At 38.2% G+C, this 16,717-nt stretch overlaps 1 protein-coding gene across 1 annotated transcript in view; it reads left to right on the plus strand.

Moving 5' to 3' along the window:
- Window positions 1-9,313: 9,313 nt before the first annotated feature.
- The window catches only part of LOC104083751 (septin-7-like), a gene marked incomplete at both ends in the record, with an annotated part of 55,297 nt that continues 47,893 nt past the window's right edge, over window positions 9,314-16,717 (plus strand). Inside the window, one exon of the mRNA XM_009587359.1 lies at window positions 9,314-9,391. Within this exon, the coding sequence (XP_009585654.1) occupies window positions 9,314-9,391 (78 nt within the window). The remainder of the gene's footprint in view (window positions 9,392-16,717) is intronic.

Here is a 16,717-nt window from a genome sequence, read left to right on the forward strand (position 1 = left end):
CAGGGCCTCGGCCCGTCGTTTTTAAAACAAAACAAGAAAATATTAAAAATTACAATTTACGAACAGCTGCCCCGGAAATCTGTATGAAGTGCTTTATGAGCAGTTTCTGTGTGATCCCCTCGTTTAGCCAACCAGACCTGCAAAATAAATCGGAGGGTGGTTTAGTGTTTCAGGAGGATGACTGGGAAAAGGCATAATAACGGATGAAAATTTTAATGGGCAACTTAAGGAAAAGCGGCTAAACTTATTTTAGTATTAAGTTGCTGACTTCACGCTGAACCAGTTATGTACAAATGTAATTCTGTGAATGACAATGTTCAAGAATCTTCTGCGTGCAGTTTGTGTGCCGCCTCCTGCAGATAAAAAAATCAGTCAACAGAAGACTGTCAGAAGTAGGTGTTCACTGAATGTTTTTGCTTGGCCATAAGAATCTCCCTCTGATTGACAGTAGCTTTAGGTTATGTTCAGTGATAGAAATGCTCCCATATGTAGAAATACTTATTATCTATATTAATATTGGGACCAAAAAAGTGTTAGCTTGTGTGAATATGCAGGCTCAGCTCCCTTGAAAGTTAGATGGGCCACTGCTGTATATCTCAGCTAAAAGGTAGACCATACCTTCTTATGCAAGACTTTTTCGTGATAGTAGCTTTTCAGTGCCAAATGATAACTTAATTTCTGACTAGAACTTTCACTGAGATATTAAACTAATATTACTGTAAAGTATTTCTCCTTTCTAATTCTGTCCATATATTTTAAAGTTCATGCCTGCAGAAATGTTAGGAAATTGGGGAAGATGTATTTTTGTTTAGTGTTTAACATATTTCACTTGATACCTGCTTAGTTTGTAATGTTTGTGTCTTGTTTGCCCTGTGAGATTACTAGCATCTTTGGCTGGTGACTTGTGAATGTAAAAGCATTGTTTTGTCCTGGCTTCAGATGATTGCTTTTTTTTTTTTTTTTTCCCCCAATTTAATTAAGCTGACACATGAATTATGAAAACCAATAAATAGAAATTTTTCTTAGGAGAGCAGGTTTCAAAAAACCATTGCTTTAAAGGTCAATTATTGCCTTGTCTGTTTTGAAACCTGAATTGAAATGCAAGGACATCACCTGTTCTGCGTTTGCTACTGTGGAAGAAAGGGTTGCTACCTAGTCATTCTGAAATTGAAGCAAATGCACCCAGAACCGTGCATATCAGTCTGTGCGCTGATAATAACTCACAGCATTTCCTTCAGTTTACCCACAAAGACAAGCGACTAGCCTCAGTTAAAATGGTGCTTCAGATGTATACTCAGTGTGACAAACAAACATGTGTTTGTGTATATATGGATAAAAACTTGATTGTTTATCTTAGGCAGAAATAAAGGATCAGATTTGTCTTCTTTGTAAACTAAAATACAATAGATTTTGCTTTCTTTTTGCTTAAAAATGTCTAAATGTGCACAGTAGAACTCTCTTCTTTTTTTCTTTAGCTGGCTGGCAACTTTGTGGTAATTTCATTACTGTCTTCCATAGGTCATGCTCTTACTTCCTGTACTGTAATTTTTTCAATTCTAGTAGTTCAGTGCTGCTGTGGTGGTGTTGTTAGTACTGTCTTAAAATACATATTAAGACAACAAATAGTTATAAAATACAATGGCTACAGGTTCAAAACCTCATTTTAAACACAAAGTCAGTGAAGGAAAATCTGCCTTGGAGAAGGTGTAGGAGAGAGATTTGTACTCAGAACTGTAATGTGACATACATTTTTAGCTTTAATTTATTGCCAGACTATTCACTTAACCTGTCTAGACCAGAGATGTGTATGTATGAGCGACGTTCTGTTTTCTGTAAGTTGGTGCTCTAGCTCCTGAAATAAGCTAGTTAATTACAAATGTGTTCTCTGTAATTAGAATGGCATTTAGTCACCATTTAAGTAGTTTAGTTAAGTCTTGTTTAAATTAGTAATTCAAATTTGGGGTAGTGTTAAACTGTAGGCGGACACAAACTATTCCCTAGGAGGGTTTGAACGTCTTGAACTGATGTTTATAGAAAAGATATCTTACAGAGGTGGCGATGGTGGCATAGGTGAGGTAAAGACATTTCTCAACTGCGAGGGCCAGAAACTCGGTTCACAGAAACCAATGACTTCCTGTTCACCTTGCCAGAGTGAGTTTCGCATATGTCAGGGGTGAGTCGAATTGGACTTTTTTCCAGCCCTTGTTTAATGGTAGCATCGTGATAGCTCAATAATGTCATCAGGTAGCTCTTTTCTATTTGTGGCTTTGCTTAATAGGAAAGAATCAAATCAATATTTACTTACATAACTCGTAGTTTTGCCTTCTGCTTTAGTTTAATGCAGCTGCCCTGCAAAACCCGATATCTGCTGCATTGCACGAGCATGCCTGTGAAGCTACTCTAAGTTATGACATTCTTTGTGTTACATTAAAAATCGAAAAGTAACCAGTAGGCTCATAATCACTTCAGAAGACAATATGTATCCACTTTCCTTTTGACAGAATTTGAGCTAGAGGTATGTAAAACACACACCTGACTAAACCTTGTTCTGATGTACATCCTGGACTTTCTTCCCACAAAAGCCACTTAATCTTCCTTCTGCTTTTTGTGCATCAGCGCTGTTCCGCGCTTCTAAATGTGCCTTACAGAAACCTGCCAGTTGCATGCCGACTTCATCAGTGTCTGGACTGGCGGTGCTGCCGCACAGAGCGGTGGACTGCCCCGTAGCCCTTCTTAAAGCCACTTGTGGGGAGTCTCTTCTTCAGTGGCTCTAGCTCTGTATCTTACTTACAAATGGCTCTTTGTGTGTCCGTTTTTGTGCCAGATTTCTGTCACTTAACGAAATGATAGGTCAGAATGCATTTGCAAATAATTTTGGAAGCAGTATTACAGAACAATAACACTATGGGTGTTACATTCAGAAGCACTTAAGCAACTAAAATAGAACTGAATTATTTCTTCGTAGCACAGAAGATTTAGGAATTTTTTTTGTCAACATTGAAAATCGCATCTCGAGTTGTAGGGTTTTGAATTGCTTTTTTTCCTGTTTTACACTTAACAGTTGTGTGCTTTTTGTTTGGTTGTTTTTTTTTAACCTGAATAGTAAAGATGTTAGGGCTTACAAGCGGGGGAGGATTGATTAAAACATTAGGGAGATTTCTCCCTCCTTTGACCCGCTGTAGCTTTAGGGGGATCAATATTAAGATACAGCACCTAGTTTTGGTGTCAGCATTTTTAAAATAGAGCTTTTTAACAGGAAAGATTGCATCATACTCACAAAAGATACGACGCCTGAAGAAAGAAAGAAAAAAAAATTGACTTTAGACTCGTCTTTCATTTGATCGCAAGAAAGACCAAGGGATGACAGTGGTCTTAGAAGCATGCTTCCGAAGGAGAAAATATCAGATACTAAGCTTTTTCCAGTGCTTTGGGGTAAAGCATGACAGGAGCAATGACCAGAAAAAGAGAAATGCAAACTAGATATATAAGGCATGCTCTTTAACATTGTTGGTAAGCATTGAGCTACAAAGTAGCAGTTTATCAAATTCCAATCAAAATAGTTTTGTTATATGTAGAAATCAGTCTATCATGCAATAATGTTATTACAAAGAGACCTTTCAGAAAGGCAGCCGATGTCATTGATCACAGAATTTCTGGTGTGACATTCGTCTGAAAAAGCATTGTAGGTCATTGCAGTAGATGCTGAGAAAAATGTAAGATGGTATGAATGTTGGTACTGGTGCCAGTGGTTGTCACTGTATTATGGGCAGGCAAATTATTAGAGAAAGAATGTATGAAATATTACCTCTTTTTATATCTCATACATTAAAAGACCATTCATGTAATGATTCAAGTTGAACTTTAATAAAATGAAACTTGACCTAGTGAGATGGTCAAAATTGCCAAGCATGCTTGAGCTAATGTTAGCATAAAGCTTAAATCAAACTTTTTCCAGTGTTGGCTGGTTGGAGTGTTTCGATCTCATTTACGTATAATTCTTTCACAGTTTGCAGAAAGTTTCAGTATGCCCAGCAGTATTTTCAAACAGTATCCTCTCCTTTCCTTTTTGTTCTTTCTTAAGCACCTTATCATGTGATTTCATAGCTTATGCTTGTATAACTGGACTGCAGCTGAAAAATACTGTCTTGATTGTGTGTTCCTCTCTTCTCCTTTGTGTTACCTCTAGCGTTCATGTACTGACTGGTATGATTAGGTGAGCTTGCTGATGTAACTGAAAGTTAACCTTAGGGTAGGGTAGTTTTCAGCTGGATATGTGAGCTAATCTGGCTTGTTCTCTACCTGTACGATTACCAGAACTGATACGAGGGAAGCCTAAGCTCCCCTCTGACAGTACAGTTGCTGGGCGAATCTGTTGGCCAGCTGCTTGAAAGGAGGCGATTCTGCCGCTCTCCCCACTCTTGCAGCAGTGCCTCTCTGGCCCTGCGGTGAGTCAGTTCATGGAGCTCAACTCACAGGAATTGCCTGGTTTTTCTTCCCCATGATTATTTTTCTTTCTGTTAGCTGAGCTCCCTGAACCTTTGATATCATGGGATCACAGAAGTGTTGGCATGAAAAAAGAAATGCGAGCATGCTCTAGGCAAGAGAACTTCAGCGGACCATTGTGGCAGTAGACAGGTACGCGCGATCCTGATTTAGTGCCTGGTTTAGACTGGTATAACATGGCACTGCTGCAAAGAGAAGCGACCTTGATTTTCTGTTCCCACCCTAACACTGAATCTTAACTAGGCTGAAAGTTGTGGTAGTGTGCCCAAGGCAGCAGAGATACGTGGTGGTTGATCTAGTTGTACAACTTGTTTATTTCCACTTTACCAGTGGTTAAGATAGGAAAAGAGGAAAACCCTATCCTGTTGGAGGAATTAATGCTGGTGGTTAAGAAGGTAGTACTCTCCCCTTGGTGCTGAGCTGATGACTTAGCTGAGGGTAAACACAAGTGGGCAAAGTTTAATGCTTCTTCTTTCAGCTGCTATCGTTTACTCCTTGAGCACTGAATGGGTAAGGTGACTTGCTTTTTATTATCTGCTGTTGCATCATTACCTATGATGTTTATGGTAATACTAATATTAGCATTAGGGCTTCCTTGAGTGATGTGCAACACTAAAGCCCTGACTAATGATGGCTGCAGAAATCTGGCAGTGCAGAGGGTCTTGCACTGATCAGATCCTAACTGTGATGATATCTTAAGTAAGTTGAGATACCAGTTTTAGCTGACTTCTTGTCAAAAACAAAGCAGTTGTAAGGCATTAAAAGCTGTTGCTGGGGAAATGTCATTTTTCTGGAAGCTTTCTAACAGCAGAGATTTTTCTGGCTGTGCAATCTTACCAATACTCACTGTAGCTTTTTAACACAAGAATGTAAAACTGAGAGTATATGATTCAAAATCTGAGTTCCAGATGCTGGCTTAAATGTAATTGAATGCTTTCAAGTTTGGGACAGTGAAAATTTCCAAAGTAGAATGAGGCCAAGAAACCCATCTTCTTATTCCTCCGCCCCCACTTCTGGAAACAAATGCTTCCTAATTGTAGTTAGTAAAGATATACTAACAAACCAAGAGATTCAAGAATAAATTAGTTTTCTCTTGGGAGGCTTTGTCAGATGATGCGAAATCAAGGTCTGAGTAATCTCTTGACGATGGGTAAAGGAGGGCCATTCTGTTGCTGTCTTCTATGTTCTTTATTTTTTTAGTAGTTAGTTGAGGGAGAACTTACAGAGGAGAATAGGCTGCAAACTGCTGCAGTGTTAGTTACTGAAGTTCACCGTCATCTCCTACTGTTCAGCTGTGCCGAGTATTGACCTTCAGTGCTCTTACTTGCAATTCTGTGGGCATCTGCAAACCTTTAAGTTTTCAGAGCAGTGGAAGGAACCTGCAGTTTTTAAGTGACAGACTGAAGCAATGGAGAACAAGACCTTAAAGAGACTGGGGCAAAAACTGGAGGATACGGTTGTTCAGTCCCTTTTCTGATGTTGTGAAGCTGTGGATTGTGAATAACAGGGATCTCCTCTTCAGTCAGTTAAAGGAAAAATGTCTTAATGTTACAAGTTCAAAACAATGCTGAAGACTAGATGCTTGAAAGGAGGAGAAGGTAGGGGTAATGAGCCCCCAGCCTATAAAAATTTGGTAAGGAAAGCTGGGAATTTCAGCAGGGAGTTTTTCCTTACCAGCAGTTTCAAATTTTATTAGCAAGTTAATTTTTGAGCTGGTTGGTGTTTGTTCCTTTTTAGGTGTTTAACAGGGCCTCTGTAAAAGGTCTTTAAGACTCAGGTGTTCTGAGTCCTTAAACAATTGAAATTTTCAGCAGGTGAGCTCAAAATTATATGAGTACTCAGTATTTTATGCAGTCCAAGTGAAGTTATTTGAGTGTTAATACCTTACGAATGAAGGGACATTGTTTGTCCAAACGTATGCAAGAGTTGGTTTTGGAGGCGGCTTTGAAAGTGATTAAGACACAGCTTCTCCAAAGAAATGTTCCATGGATGGCCTCTAACCTGGTTGCTGAATAAATTTCAGGTGGCCCTAGCTTTGTGTCTCTGGCTTCTTGCCTAGCAATATGCCTGCAAGACAGCCAATATCTCCTTAGGTAAAGGTGACTCTCTTTCGGTATGTTCAAGTCTTTGTCGCTGTGGGTAACAAAAATGATTCTGGGTTTCTTGTTCTTTTGAATTGTGTTCCCAGTTGTGAATCTTGGCCATCAAGTACTCTGGTGTCGCAGCCGGGTATGGAGAGGAGTTAACTCCCACTCTGAAATTTCGCATGGCTAATCATGCAGGATAGTTGCTCTGCTGGTATACATATTGGACCATGTAATGCATGCTCTTTACAGCCAGCTTTGTTACTAATGCCAAAACCAAAAGTGCTTGGGAAGTTGAGAAATAGATAGATTTGGTGCTGTTGATCACCGGGATGGTTCGCTATCGAGCTGTGGCTTCAGTCCTCGCAGTCTTTAGTTTTGTCATCCAAGGCAATTAGACTGCTGATGTTCTGGATGCTCTCAAATGGGTTGCCTTCCTCTTTGAAAAACATATGCAGTAGATGCCAAGTTAAAAATTAATTCCTTGACATGGAATAAATGAAATCAAAACTTAGGGTTTCTAACTGCCAACTTATACTACAGATGAATGGTAATTAAACCAATTATATAATGTAATAGTCTTAATATTAAATCTGGATGAAACATTTTATTATCAGTATGGACCATTCTTTTATATCAGTTGCCATTGCAACCCGCAGGGAAACAATCTTAAGTTTTACTTCCTATCTTCCTTACACAGTAATTATAATGGGAGCTATCTTTCTGTGGTATCTCTCTAGCTTAAAAATAAAGACAATTAAAAACAATGCAGACAGCCAGCTGTGTTTCAAAACATCTAAGTTTACACATGGAGAGGTTTTTATTAGTTGGCATAATTCTTTAAAATAGCACCTGCATCTCTTTTTTTTTATCTTCTTGGTCTCATTACAGTTCTTTATATTATAAATACAGAACTCCTCAGACAGTGTGGAAATAGTTAAAAGTAAAATCCTCCAAGTATTAGTAATTTAATAATATCCTTAAGGACCTCTTCTGGTAGTGTTTGATGAACCTTGTAGTAGAAGTATTGAAACATAAAAATAAAGATGATTTCAGAGTATCCTGAAAATTCAGTTTATAATTAAAAATCTAACTTCTGCCTTTTAATGTCATTAAAATATCCTGTCACGGGGGGAAATGAATGCTGTGGAAAAATACCTAACCTGCTTCAAGTGATAAAAAAATACAGTAACTTAACTTTGAACTACCACTATGCTTTTTTCCTAAAAGTGTGTTTTAAATGATTAGTTGTTAACAGCTTGTTAACGATGAGATAGTCTCAAGATGTATTTTAATTTTTCCAAAGGCTTATCTGAGACAAAGGGATTGATGCTTTCAGAAGTACTTGGGTTTCACTGTTCTGGGGTGCTAGTTTGCTACAGCACAAAAATACAATAAACCCTAAAAGGCAATTGACAGGGACATGTCTCTTAAGAAATTTTAGCTCAAAATGTCTTTCTTGGTGAAACCTACAAGGCTTCTGAAGGCTCCTGTAAGTCAGAGCTTGAGGTGTTCAGCATAGAAACTAGTATAGGAAGATAAGAGAATATACAGAAAAACAGATGGCTTCCATATGGGAACGAGTTGCATCCACCATACAGAAATGTATGGTAAAAGCCCTTCATCCTAGTTACTTTAAATGAGAATTCCTCATGTTAACAGGAGCACCAGAGGTGAAATACTGTAATTTCTCTCATGATTTTAAGGGGAACACACTTCACTTAGAGTGTGTTGGACATACTTGAGTATTTCTGCATGAGTGATTCACCTCATTAGCATTTCTGCATCTACATGTTCAAGAAATTTTACTAGATCTGATAGTAGCCCTTTAGGCTAGAAATGTAACCATACTGTTTCTTGTATTGCCATCCTTACAGCTGCTTGATGAGGAGAATGGGATATATCGCTGGGAAGTTCACTTCTGTCAGTATTCAAGGCATAGAACAGAAGGGAGTGCGGAGTACGCACCTGCAAATGCCTTTTTCTGAGTCCTTCGGTTGAAATACTGCCAGTTGGATTGCAGGAATCTACTCTTACTGAAAAATTCAGTCCTGTGCTTGGACAAGTGTGAGATACCCTTGCTGTTGCTGATGCTTCACCCAGGGATTTGGGGTGGGAGAGGGGGGGAATTGGTTGGTTTGTTTTTGGTTTGTTTTTGGTTTGTTTTTAAATAGGTCTAAACCTATAAACCATAATTTATCACCACCTGCTGAGTCTTTGTGTTAACTGACCAATCTGTATGCAAATTTTGAAGGAAAATGCAATGTTAAGGTGAACCTGAAGGAACTGAAAAATGTTCAACAGTAACTTAAATTAAAAGGAAGTGGCAGAGGAACTAAATGATACATCACAAGTATGATACTTCAATGTGTTTCTTAATACTTACTATGCATTGTTGCTTCTTTCTACTGTTTCCCGTGGTGAGTAAGACTCTTGAAATGTTTCCAGATTGAGGCACTAACCTACTTCGTGGAGAATTTGTATTTCTTTAAAAGTGGCTCTTTTCAAACCCATGGTTTAGTTGATTTCATAAAAGGTGAAAGTAGTATAAGATAAAACTGCCTGAAAGTTCCCACCAGGTGTTTTTTTTTTTAATTCTTTAAAAATCTTTTATTTACATCTTTTTGGGAAACTTCCACAAACTAACTAGGCAAGAGGCATGTTAAATATGGAGTGGAGTACAGATACTTTTTAAATCTTGTTTTTGTTGTTTCTTTCCCTTGGAGGTTTTGTATCCAGGAATCTTTCATAGCTTTTTTCAAAATATTTTTCCTTTGCATCTTTCATCTTCAGCCCTTGTCTCAGTGTTTGTATTGGAATAAACATTCAATGATAGCAAAACTGAGGAGGAGGAGTTAGGAAGGAAGGTTAAAAGTGGTGATAGACACACCAAGTGATGTGCCATTTCTTGCTGTAGTAATTTTGACCCTTACTTAATGGAGTGGAAGATAATTGGTCACTTTACTGTCAGATTTGATTTCGAGATGGTCATTTCAGTTACGTGCAAGTTGCTATGTGATGGTGGTTTGCATGCTGCTTTCTGCAGGCCCACCAAGGCTTTCTTAAAGCCAGAATAAAGGGGAAAATGTACAAAAAGAACAAGAAGCTTTAAAATTGTATTCCTGTACTTTTAAATTGTATTTAAAATGCACAGAAAAGGCTTACTTTTTCCTTCAAGGAATTAGTTGTCTAGCTAATTCTAGCGAAGGATGAACTATTACATAAAAACTGTCAATGTGGGCAGCTGGCCTGAATGTTTTGTAGAGTAACCTGGGTAGAACTTCTTTTAATACTGTGTGCTGTAGTTATTGTACAGGCCTGCTTTGGTAGTTTGACAGCCTTTCCCTTCCCCCACCCCCCCACCCCATCTATCTATAATTAGTTTTGTTTTTCTAAATAGCTAACTGACTTCATTTTCCTATAGTTGTCTGCTTTCTTGCACTTCTTTGGCTGCTGTGAGGATTGAAGCACTGGCTGTGTTTGCTATAGCTGCTGTGCACAGTTTGCTCAGGCGTGCCCTTGTATACTGTACGCTGGCTCTGAAGGCTGGCAAATTTCTTTTTAACAGGCAAGCTAAGGTTTTCTAGTTTGCCTGCTGCATCCCCTTTGTTTTTCTTCAGAGTTTTCTGCTTTCCTTCTGGACACGCTGCCTGTAGCTCAACAGATGGACTATGCTGTCTGCTCTTTCTGATCTTTTACAGTACAGAATCCTTGCAGAATCCTTTTGCTCTTAGACATCACATGTTTTTCAACACTATCTGTTAATAAACCAGATGATAGTGTCTGGCAGAGGAAAAGAGAGAGATTCTAAAGCTCAGTCTTTGCTGATATGAACTCACTATGCCCAGTGAGATTTTGAGGAACAGTTGAATTGAAAGTGCATTCACTGGATCAGCGATCGAAGTTATTGATTATTGACTTAATCAGCTTGCTCCTAGAGACTGAAGAGATCCTGATTTCTTAATCATGGTTACACATTGAAACGGTTTTCTTCTTTTGGCTCCTTTTTGAGGATAGTTTTGATTTTTTTCTAATGAAGGCAAGACCCTAGGTTTGCACTTGGAAGCCAAGTTGTCTTTTTATAAAAGGCAGCTTTTAATAGGTTTCTGCTGTCTGCAGTTGATGCCTGTTTGGGGGAATAAAAGTGCTGATTCCCTTTCCATCAGTACTAGACTTCTACCATGCAGATTATGGCAGACATTATTGACCTGGCAGATTTTTTTACTTTACTTTGAATAGTGAAAGGAGAAACATGTTTGTAGATGTTCAGCATAAGTTTAACTTTACAGCTGGAGCTGATGGGTTCCTCCTTTTGTATTGTTATTTCCATACTTTTCAAATTCCGTTGTTTTTTTTTTTTAATGTGGACTGCATATATCTTAATCTATTAATGAGTGCTCAGGGCTTGTAAAAGCACTACTGCACTAAATACAGCTACCTAAAGCTCCTATTTTAAAAAAGTGGTAACAAAAACTGTCAGTTGCAAGGCACGTGCAGTTGCAATCTGTCTCTGGGATGTGGCAGGACAAGATGGAGATATGTATTAGCTGTATGTTTTATGTGTTGCCTCCATATTGAAATATTAATATTTCCTGCTAGTTTGGCTAGGTCATAAGTCCTTGAAAAGTTTTCATAACATCATGTAACACGCTGCCGGTTACTACCAGTGCACAGCAGCTGCACTTACCCATGTAGGGTGTGAGCTGAGCTCTCAAGTTGCATGTAGTAGAGGTAAAAAATGGCTTTAGCTCACCTTGGATTTGCATCCCCTCTTGATAAGAGGGTTAAGGTATGCGGTTTTGTCAGGCAATGGACCTTATGCCAGAGGCTGTCATCTTTTGGCCCAGATAGTAGTATCTGAAGAATGACTTTAGATTTATCGTTCCTGGACACAGCACAGAATAAAGGAGAGATGTAAATTACAGTGTATGGGCAATAACAAAGATGATAGACAGACTTGATAGAAAACAAGGAAAAGAGGATTTTTTGATTGTCAGTGTTCTTCCTTAAAACTCCTTGGAAAAACACTGATGGTGCCTCCTTTCTCTTTTTTCACCCATTTGTGTAGTTACAGCAGCTTGCTGCTGGCTGTTAATCCATCGGTTCAGATGATGGATCTAAAAACGCCAGCTCTTCAGCTGGTTTATGTGGGCTTTGACATTTTGCTTGGGGGAGACCTACATTAGAGTAACATTGAGTGCACAGAATGGATGCATCAAAAGTCAGCTAAGGCCAAATTTATAATTGTTTGTGTGGCTTGCTTTCATTTGTGCGAAGTTAGAGCAGAGATGATGGACAACTACAAGGACTTAAAGATGTTAGAAGGCTTGATATAAAATGATAGCTGAAATGCAGTGTAGGTGAATGTAAAGTGATATATATGCAGATTGCTTTTGTGCTGTATGCTCAGTGAACATCTGTTAAAGCGCAGGAGCTAGGTCTTGGGCCTGTGTGCAGTTCACAGTATCAGCAGCTCAGTACTCGGAAGTAGTCAAAAAAGCAAATTGCTTTTTTTGAGGGATCAGAGAACAAGAGATACCGCACGATCAGACTGTGGATCTGTGACTGTTTTGCCTCTTGGATGCTGTATGTAGCTCTCACCCTGGCCTCTCCAGAAAAGTATAGAGCTAGAAGAGTGTTACAGAAGAGCAGCAGAGGCGATCAGAGGCACGAAATGGCTTCTTCTTGATGAAGTATGCTAGATTATTAAGGCTGTTTTCCAACACAGGTAGAACTGTGCAGCAATTAAGCGAACAGGTGGTGATTTTGAAATGATAAAGTCCTCCCTTTAACAATGTACAGGTAATCAGAGGGAGTCCTTGGTACAGGGGCTTTTGTGGATGCTCTGTTTACGTGATGCTAAGAAGAGTGTATGAGTGCACAGAAGAGAAATAGATCAAATGCTATTTAAGTGGAAAAATACCCCCATCTTAATAAATACTTGAGGGGTACATTTTTGGTGGCTGTGGAGGTGTTTAGAGAAATGCTGACGTCTGTTTACTCAGTTGTATGAGCTACCTCAGATGTATGTTTTTGGCCACTGTTGAAGGCAGGAACTTTGGTCTGACCCATGTGGCTGTTTTTGCTGGATGATGGTTTTAAAATCGCATTGTTTAATAATACTGCTTTTGTGTAGGATAGGGAACCATCCTGTGCACTTGGTGAACTGATGTAGAAGTTGTCTGTGCTTGACAACGCTACCTTGTTTCAAAGCTGAAAGTAGGTGATGTGCAATATGATAAATGATAGTAATACAGTGCTTAAGGTAGTTGATATCAAAACCATTGGGCATTCATACTGCTGCAAGATCTGCAGTATTTGTCATATCCCAGCCTGTACAGCTTGTTCCAGTTCTGCTGCACATGCATCATGTAGAAGTTGTCTGTGCTTGACAACGCTACCTTGTTTCAAAGCTGAAAGTAGGTGATGTGCAATATGATAAATGATAGTAATACAGTGCTTAAGGTAGTTGATATCAAAACCATTGGGCATTCATACTGCTGCAAGATCTGCAGTATTTGTCATATCCCAGCCTGTACAGCTTGTTCCAGTTCTGCTGCACATGCATCTGTCCTCCTCCCAAAGGTGCATGGAGTGTCTTGTGCCACCTCTCTGCAGGGCACAGAGAGGGACTGGAACTCATCGGCAGTGCTTTGCTTTTTTGTCCTCTCAGAAGAGTGCAGCAGCAAAGTACCCAATGTGCTGAATTGTTACGGCTCTGGACACTGGTTGAATATGAGGGGGACTGTAAAAACAGAAGGCTCATATCCCATTATGTAGAAAAGGAGAAGGGGGCCCCAGTGCCACTTTGAACTGTAGTGTCCATCACAGTGTAAATTTTCTAAAAAATAGGCTCTGAGCCTCTGGGAGTATGGGATTGATCAAAAAATTAGATGTTAGGGTGCAGAAGCATCATTGACTGCTGGCTTAGAATGTGGTATTGAGATTTTTTTTTTTCCCCCCTCTTTTTTGTATTGGTGTCATGAAATGCTCAAGCATGGGAAGATGTTTAGTGAAAAACAGAAATTTAAAGGGTCTTTGTGATATTTGTTTGTAGTTGAAGTATTTTAAGTGCCACGCTAGAGAACTAGCATAGGTCTTTTGTCATCCACAGAGTTAGGTGATGCTGAACAGACACTTAACTTGTACCACCTAATTTGTTCTTTATTTTCTGGCTGTTCAACCATGACGGTTATGCCCAAATTTGCAGCAGTGCTCTAACGCTCAGTATTGCAAGTGAAGTGAATTGACACTGTTCACTGAATGTATAAAGTGACATAGAAATACAAAATCCTGAGAGACATTTACGATGATGATGGCTTTGATCTTTGTACCTTTTTCACTCTAAAATAAAAATGTTGTGCAGTAGTGTGGTGAAATGAGATTACATGTTCTGGTGAACATCACTGAAAAAAATAAATGCCTTTGAGCCTATTACAGGTTCAGATAGCATATGGTAAACAAAAAGCACACTGAATAACTAGAGGAAAAAGAGCTATCAAATAACTACCTGTATTGATCATTAAATGGTGTGGAGGTCGTGGTGTATTATTGTGAAATGAAGCTGTCATACGTATAAAACAAACTAAATTAGGGTTACATAAAACACTGTATGCTAAGCATACTAGATTAAAAGTATTGTGGGTAACTTTGTTGGTCAAATGTAAGTAACTTTTTCTTTCCTTTTCTTTCTCTCCTCATACCACCCCTGTTTCTCTTTCTGGATTGCTGCTGCACCGGCGTGGACTCGTGGCTGCAATGGTTCAAATTTATCACTGTACTGGACTACTTTTGGATGTATTCTGTTGGTATCTTCAACACTGGAAATGATGGACATGTGTTGTTTACAAAGTAGCTGTAAGTATTACTTTGATAAAGATGTATTACAATATGTAATATTAGAATAGCGGCAATAGAAGAAGCATTACGGTTTTAGTAGGTGAACTGAAACTGAGCTTAGGTAGCAGGTGGTTGAAAATCAGGAAGGGATAAAAGTTAGGGGGAAACTATTGTAAGTATTAGAAACATGAGATCTCACCTGGCACAACGATAATACAGTGGAAGTCAATGCTTCAACAAAAAAAGTAATAAGTAACTTCTTTTAAAAGCTGTTGGAGGAATTTAAGAAACTCAATTCCTAGTTTGTTTTGGTCTGTTTAGAAGTAGCAAGTTATGAACAAATGCAACCATTTAAAAATCAGTATGTTGAAAGCTTCAATTTTAATTGGTATTGGTATACCAGAAACCTGAATCTGGTGTCTGACTTCATTTTTTTAAAAGCCTCTTTCCTATGAAGTATAAATGCTCACATTAAATACAGCATTAATGCCAAGTGTAACACTTCATACATCTTTCTGGTTCGTAACATTTATATTTCATTATCTAAAATTATGGCTGTATATGCTATAGACCCACTTAACAGAGCAAACAACCCCAAAATTGCCATCTATTCTTGTTTAGCATGTCATACTCAGTGTTCTTAAAGTTCTTAGTAGTAAAACTATCCTAAATGTGGAGCTATAGGTGAAGGGGAAGAGAAAAGAAATAAAAATAATTTAAAACAAGAATTACATGTAAACCCATTCTTTTAAGCAAAAGAAGTATTACCTAGATTTGGTGATGGGGTGACCTGTTTCTGGTAAGCATGACATACATAAAAGGCATGTAGGCATTAAAAGATGCAGGTGGTTGACAAGTAGAACTATAAGGAGTGTCTGACTGTGATTAGATATTTTACATCTGTTAGGATGAATAGCAGTTGCATATCCTTAATAGTCATTAGGGACCTGCACTGTTAAGGAGCTCTTTAATATCTTAAAGAGCACCCACTTGCATGTCATGTAGTATCTCTGAAGCATTGGCTTCTGTTTAGGGTTTTAGATCGTGATAGATTGTATTCGTCACATGTCGTTGTAGTAATAAATTGGAAAAGTAAAACAGTCTTTGGATTTTTAAATTCCTGGCTGATTTTTTTTTTAAATCTTTTGAAACCTTTCAGATGAGACTATTGCTGCACCAAAGGCTGAAATGAAACAAAAAGCGTCTTAAAAAAAGAGTTTATTGATGACACAAGGCAAACATTCCTACATTTAGAGAAGTAACAACATTTGTTGCATTGTGTGTATTTGAACTTGAAACTATAACACACCTAGCTTTGGCTGGCTATCATTAGATGTTCCTCTCTTATTCTGTATGAGTTAATGAGTTTAAAGATACTGCCTTTTTTTAAACTTGAAAGAGAATTGATGCACTGGGTTATCACTAAATGAGAGCTGATACTAATTTGCAGTAGGATTAAATCTATTTTTTTCAAAGTAGTCCTGCTAAGTTTGGACTTTTCAGACTTACTTAAAATTGATGATGGCACCAGCATAATATGTCTTTGTAGTGGTGTATCATTGCTTGAGAATAATGATTTGTTTGCCAAACGGAGAAATCAGTTATGTGACTTAAAGCTGAGAGTCAATTCATTGACTAGTGCTGTTGGATTGCAAAGAAGCTAGTTCTTCTTGCATTCAGTGCTTTAAAAGGGATAGTGTTTTTATATCCTTGCAAGCAATGTTTGCTTTAATTAAAAAAAAAAAAAAAAATTTTTTAAACTCCAGGAGTTATTACTGTAATAAGTTTATCTGTCAATTTTAGAAAAAACATCCAAATAAGCGTGAGTCATCCACATACCAAACTTTAATTAACCATATGCTATCCCATACAGAGAAGTTCTGAGGCAATAGTGCCTATAGTGGAACAGACTTTTATTTTTTAAATTATTTTTTAGAATTGCTCTATCCTCTTGAAGATAATCTTAGGGAGGAGAATTTAAACTTGTAGACAGTGCTTCAGGTCTGTGGATGTACGTAACTCTCTTAAGCTCTGAAATTGAGGTAATATCAAATCATATCCTCTCAACTTTGGATGGACATAAAGCCTAATGGCTGAAAGCATTGCTCCATGAGAAACAGTACCTTGTGTTGCTTTAAGTAGACAGTTGTCTCTGAAAATATTTTCAGATTCTCTGTAAAAGAACTAAATTGTCTTGTCTCATAAGACAATCCTCAGACCTGCTGCGATATCAAACACATTTCTAGGATTCTACTGGAAGAGCAGTTTAAAAGTAGCATGGCTGATCTCTG

This window comes from Fulmarus glacialis, unplaced genomic scaffold, assembly GCF_000690835.1.
Source record: "Fulmarus glacialis isolate BGI_N327 unplaced genomic scaffold, ASM69083v1 scaffold3751, whole genome shotgun sequence".
NCBI classification, from domain to species: Eukaryota; Metazoa; Chordata; class Aves; order Procellariiformes; family Procellariidae; genus Fulmarus; species Fulmarus glacialis.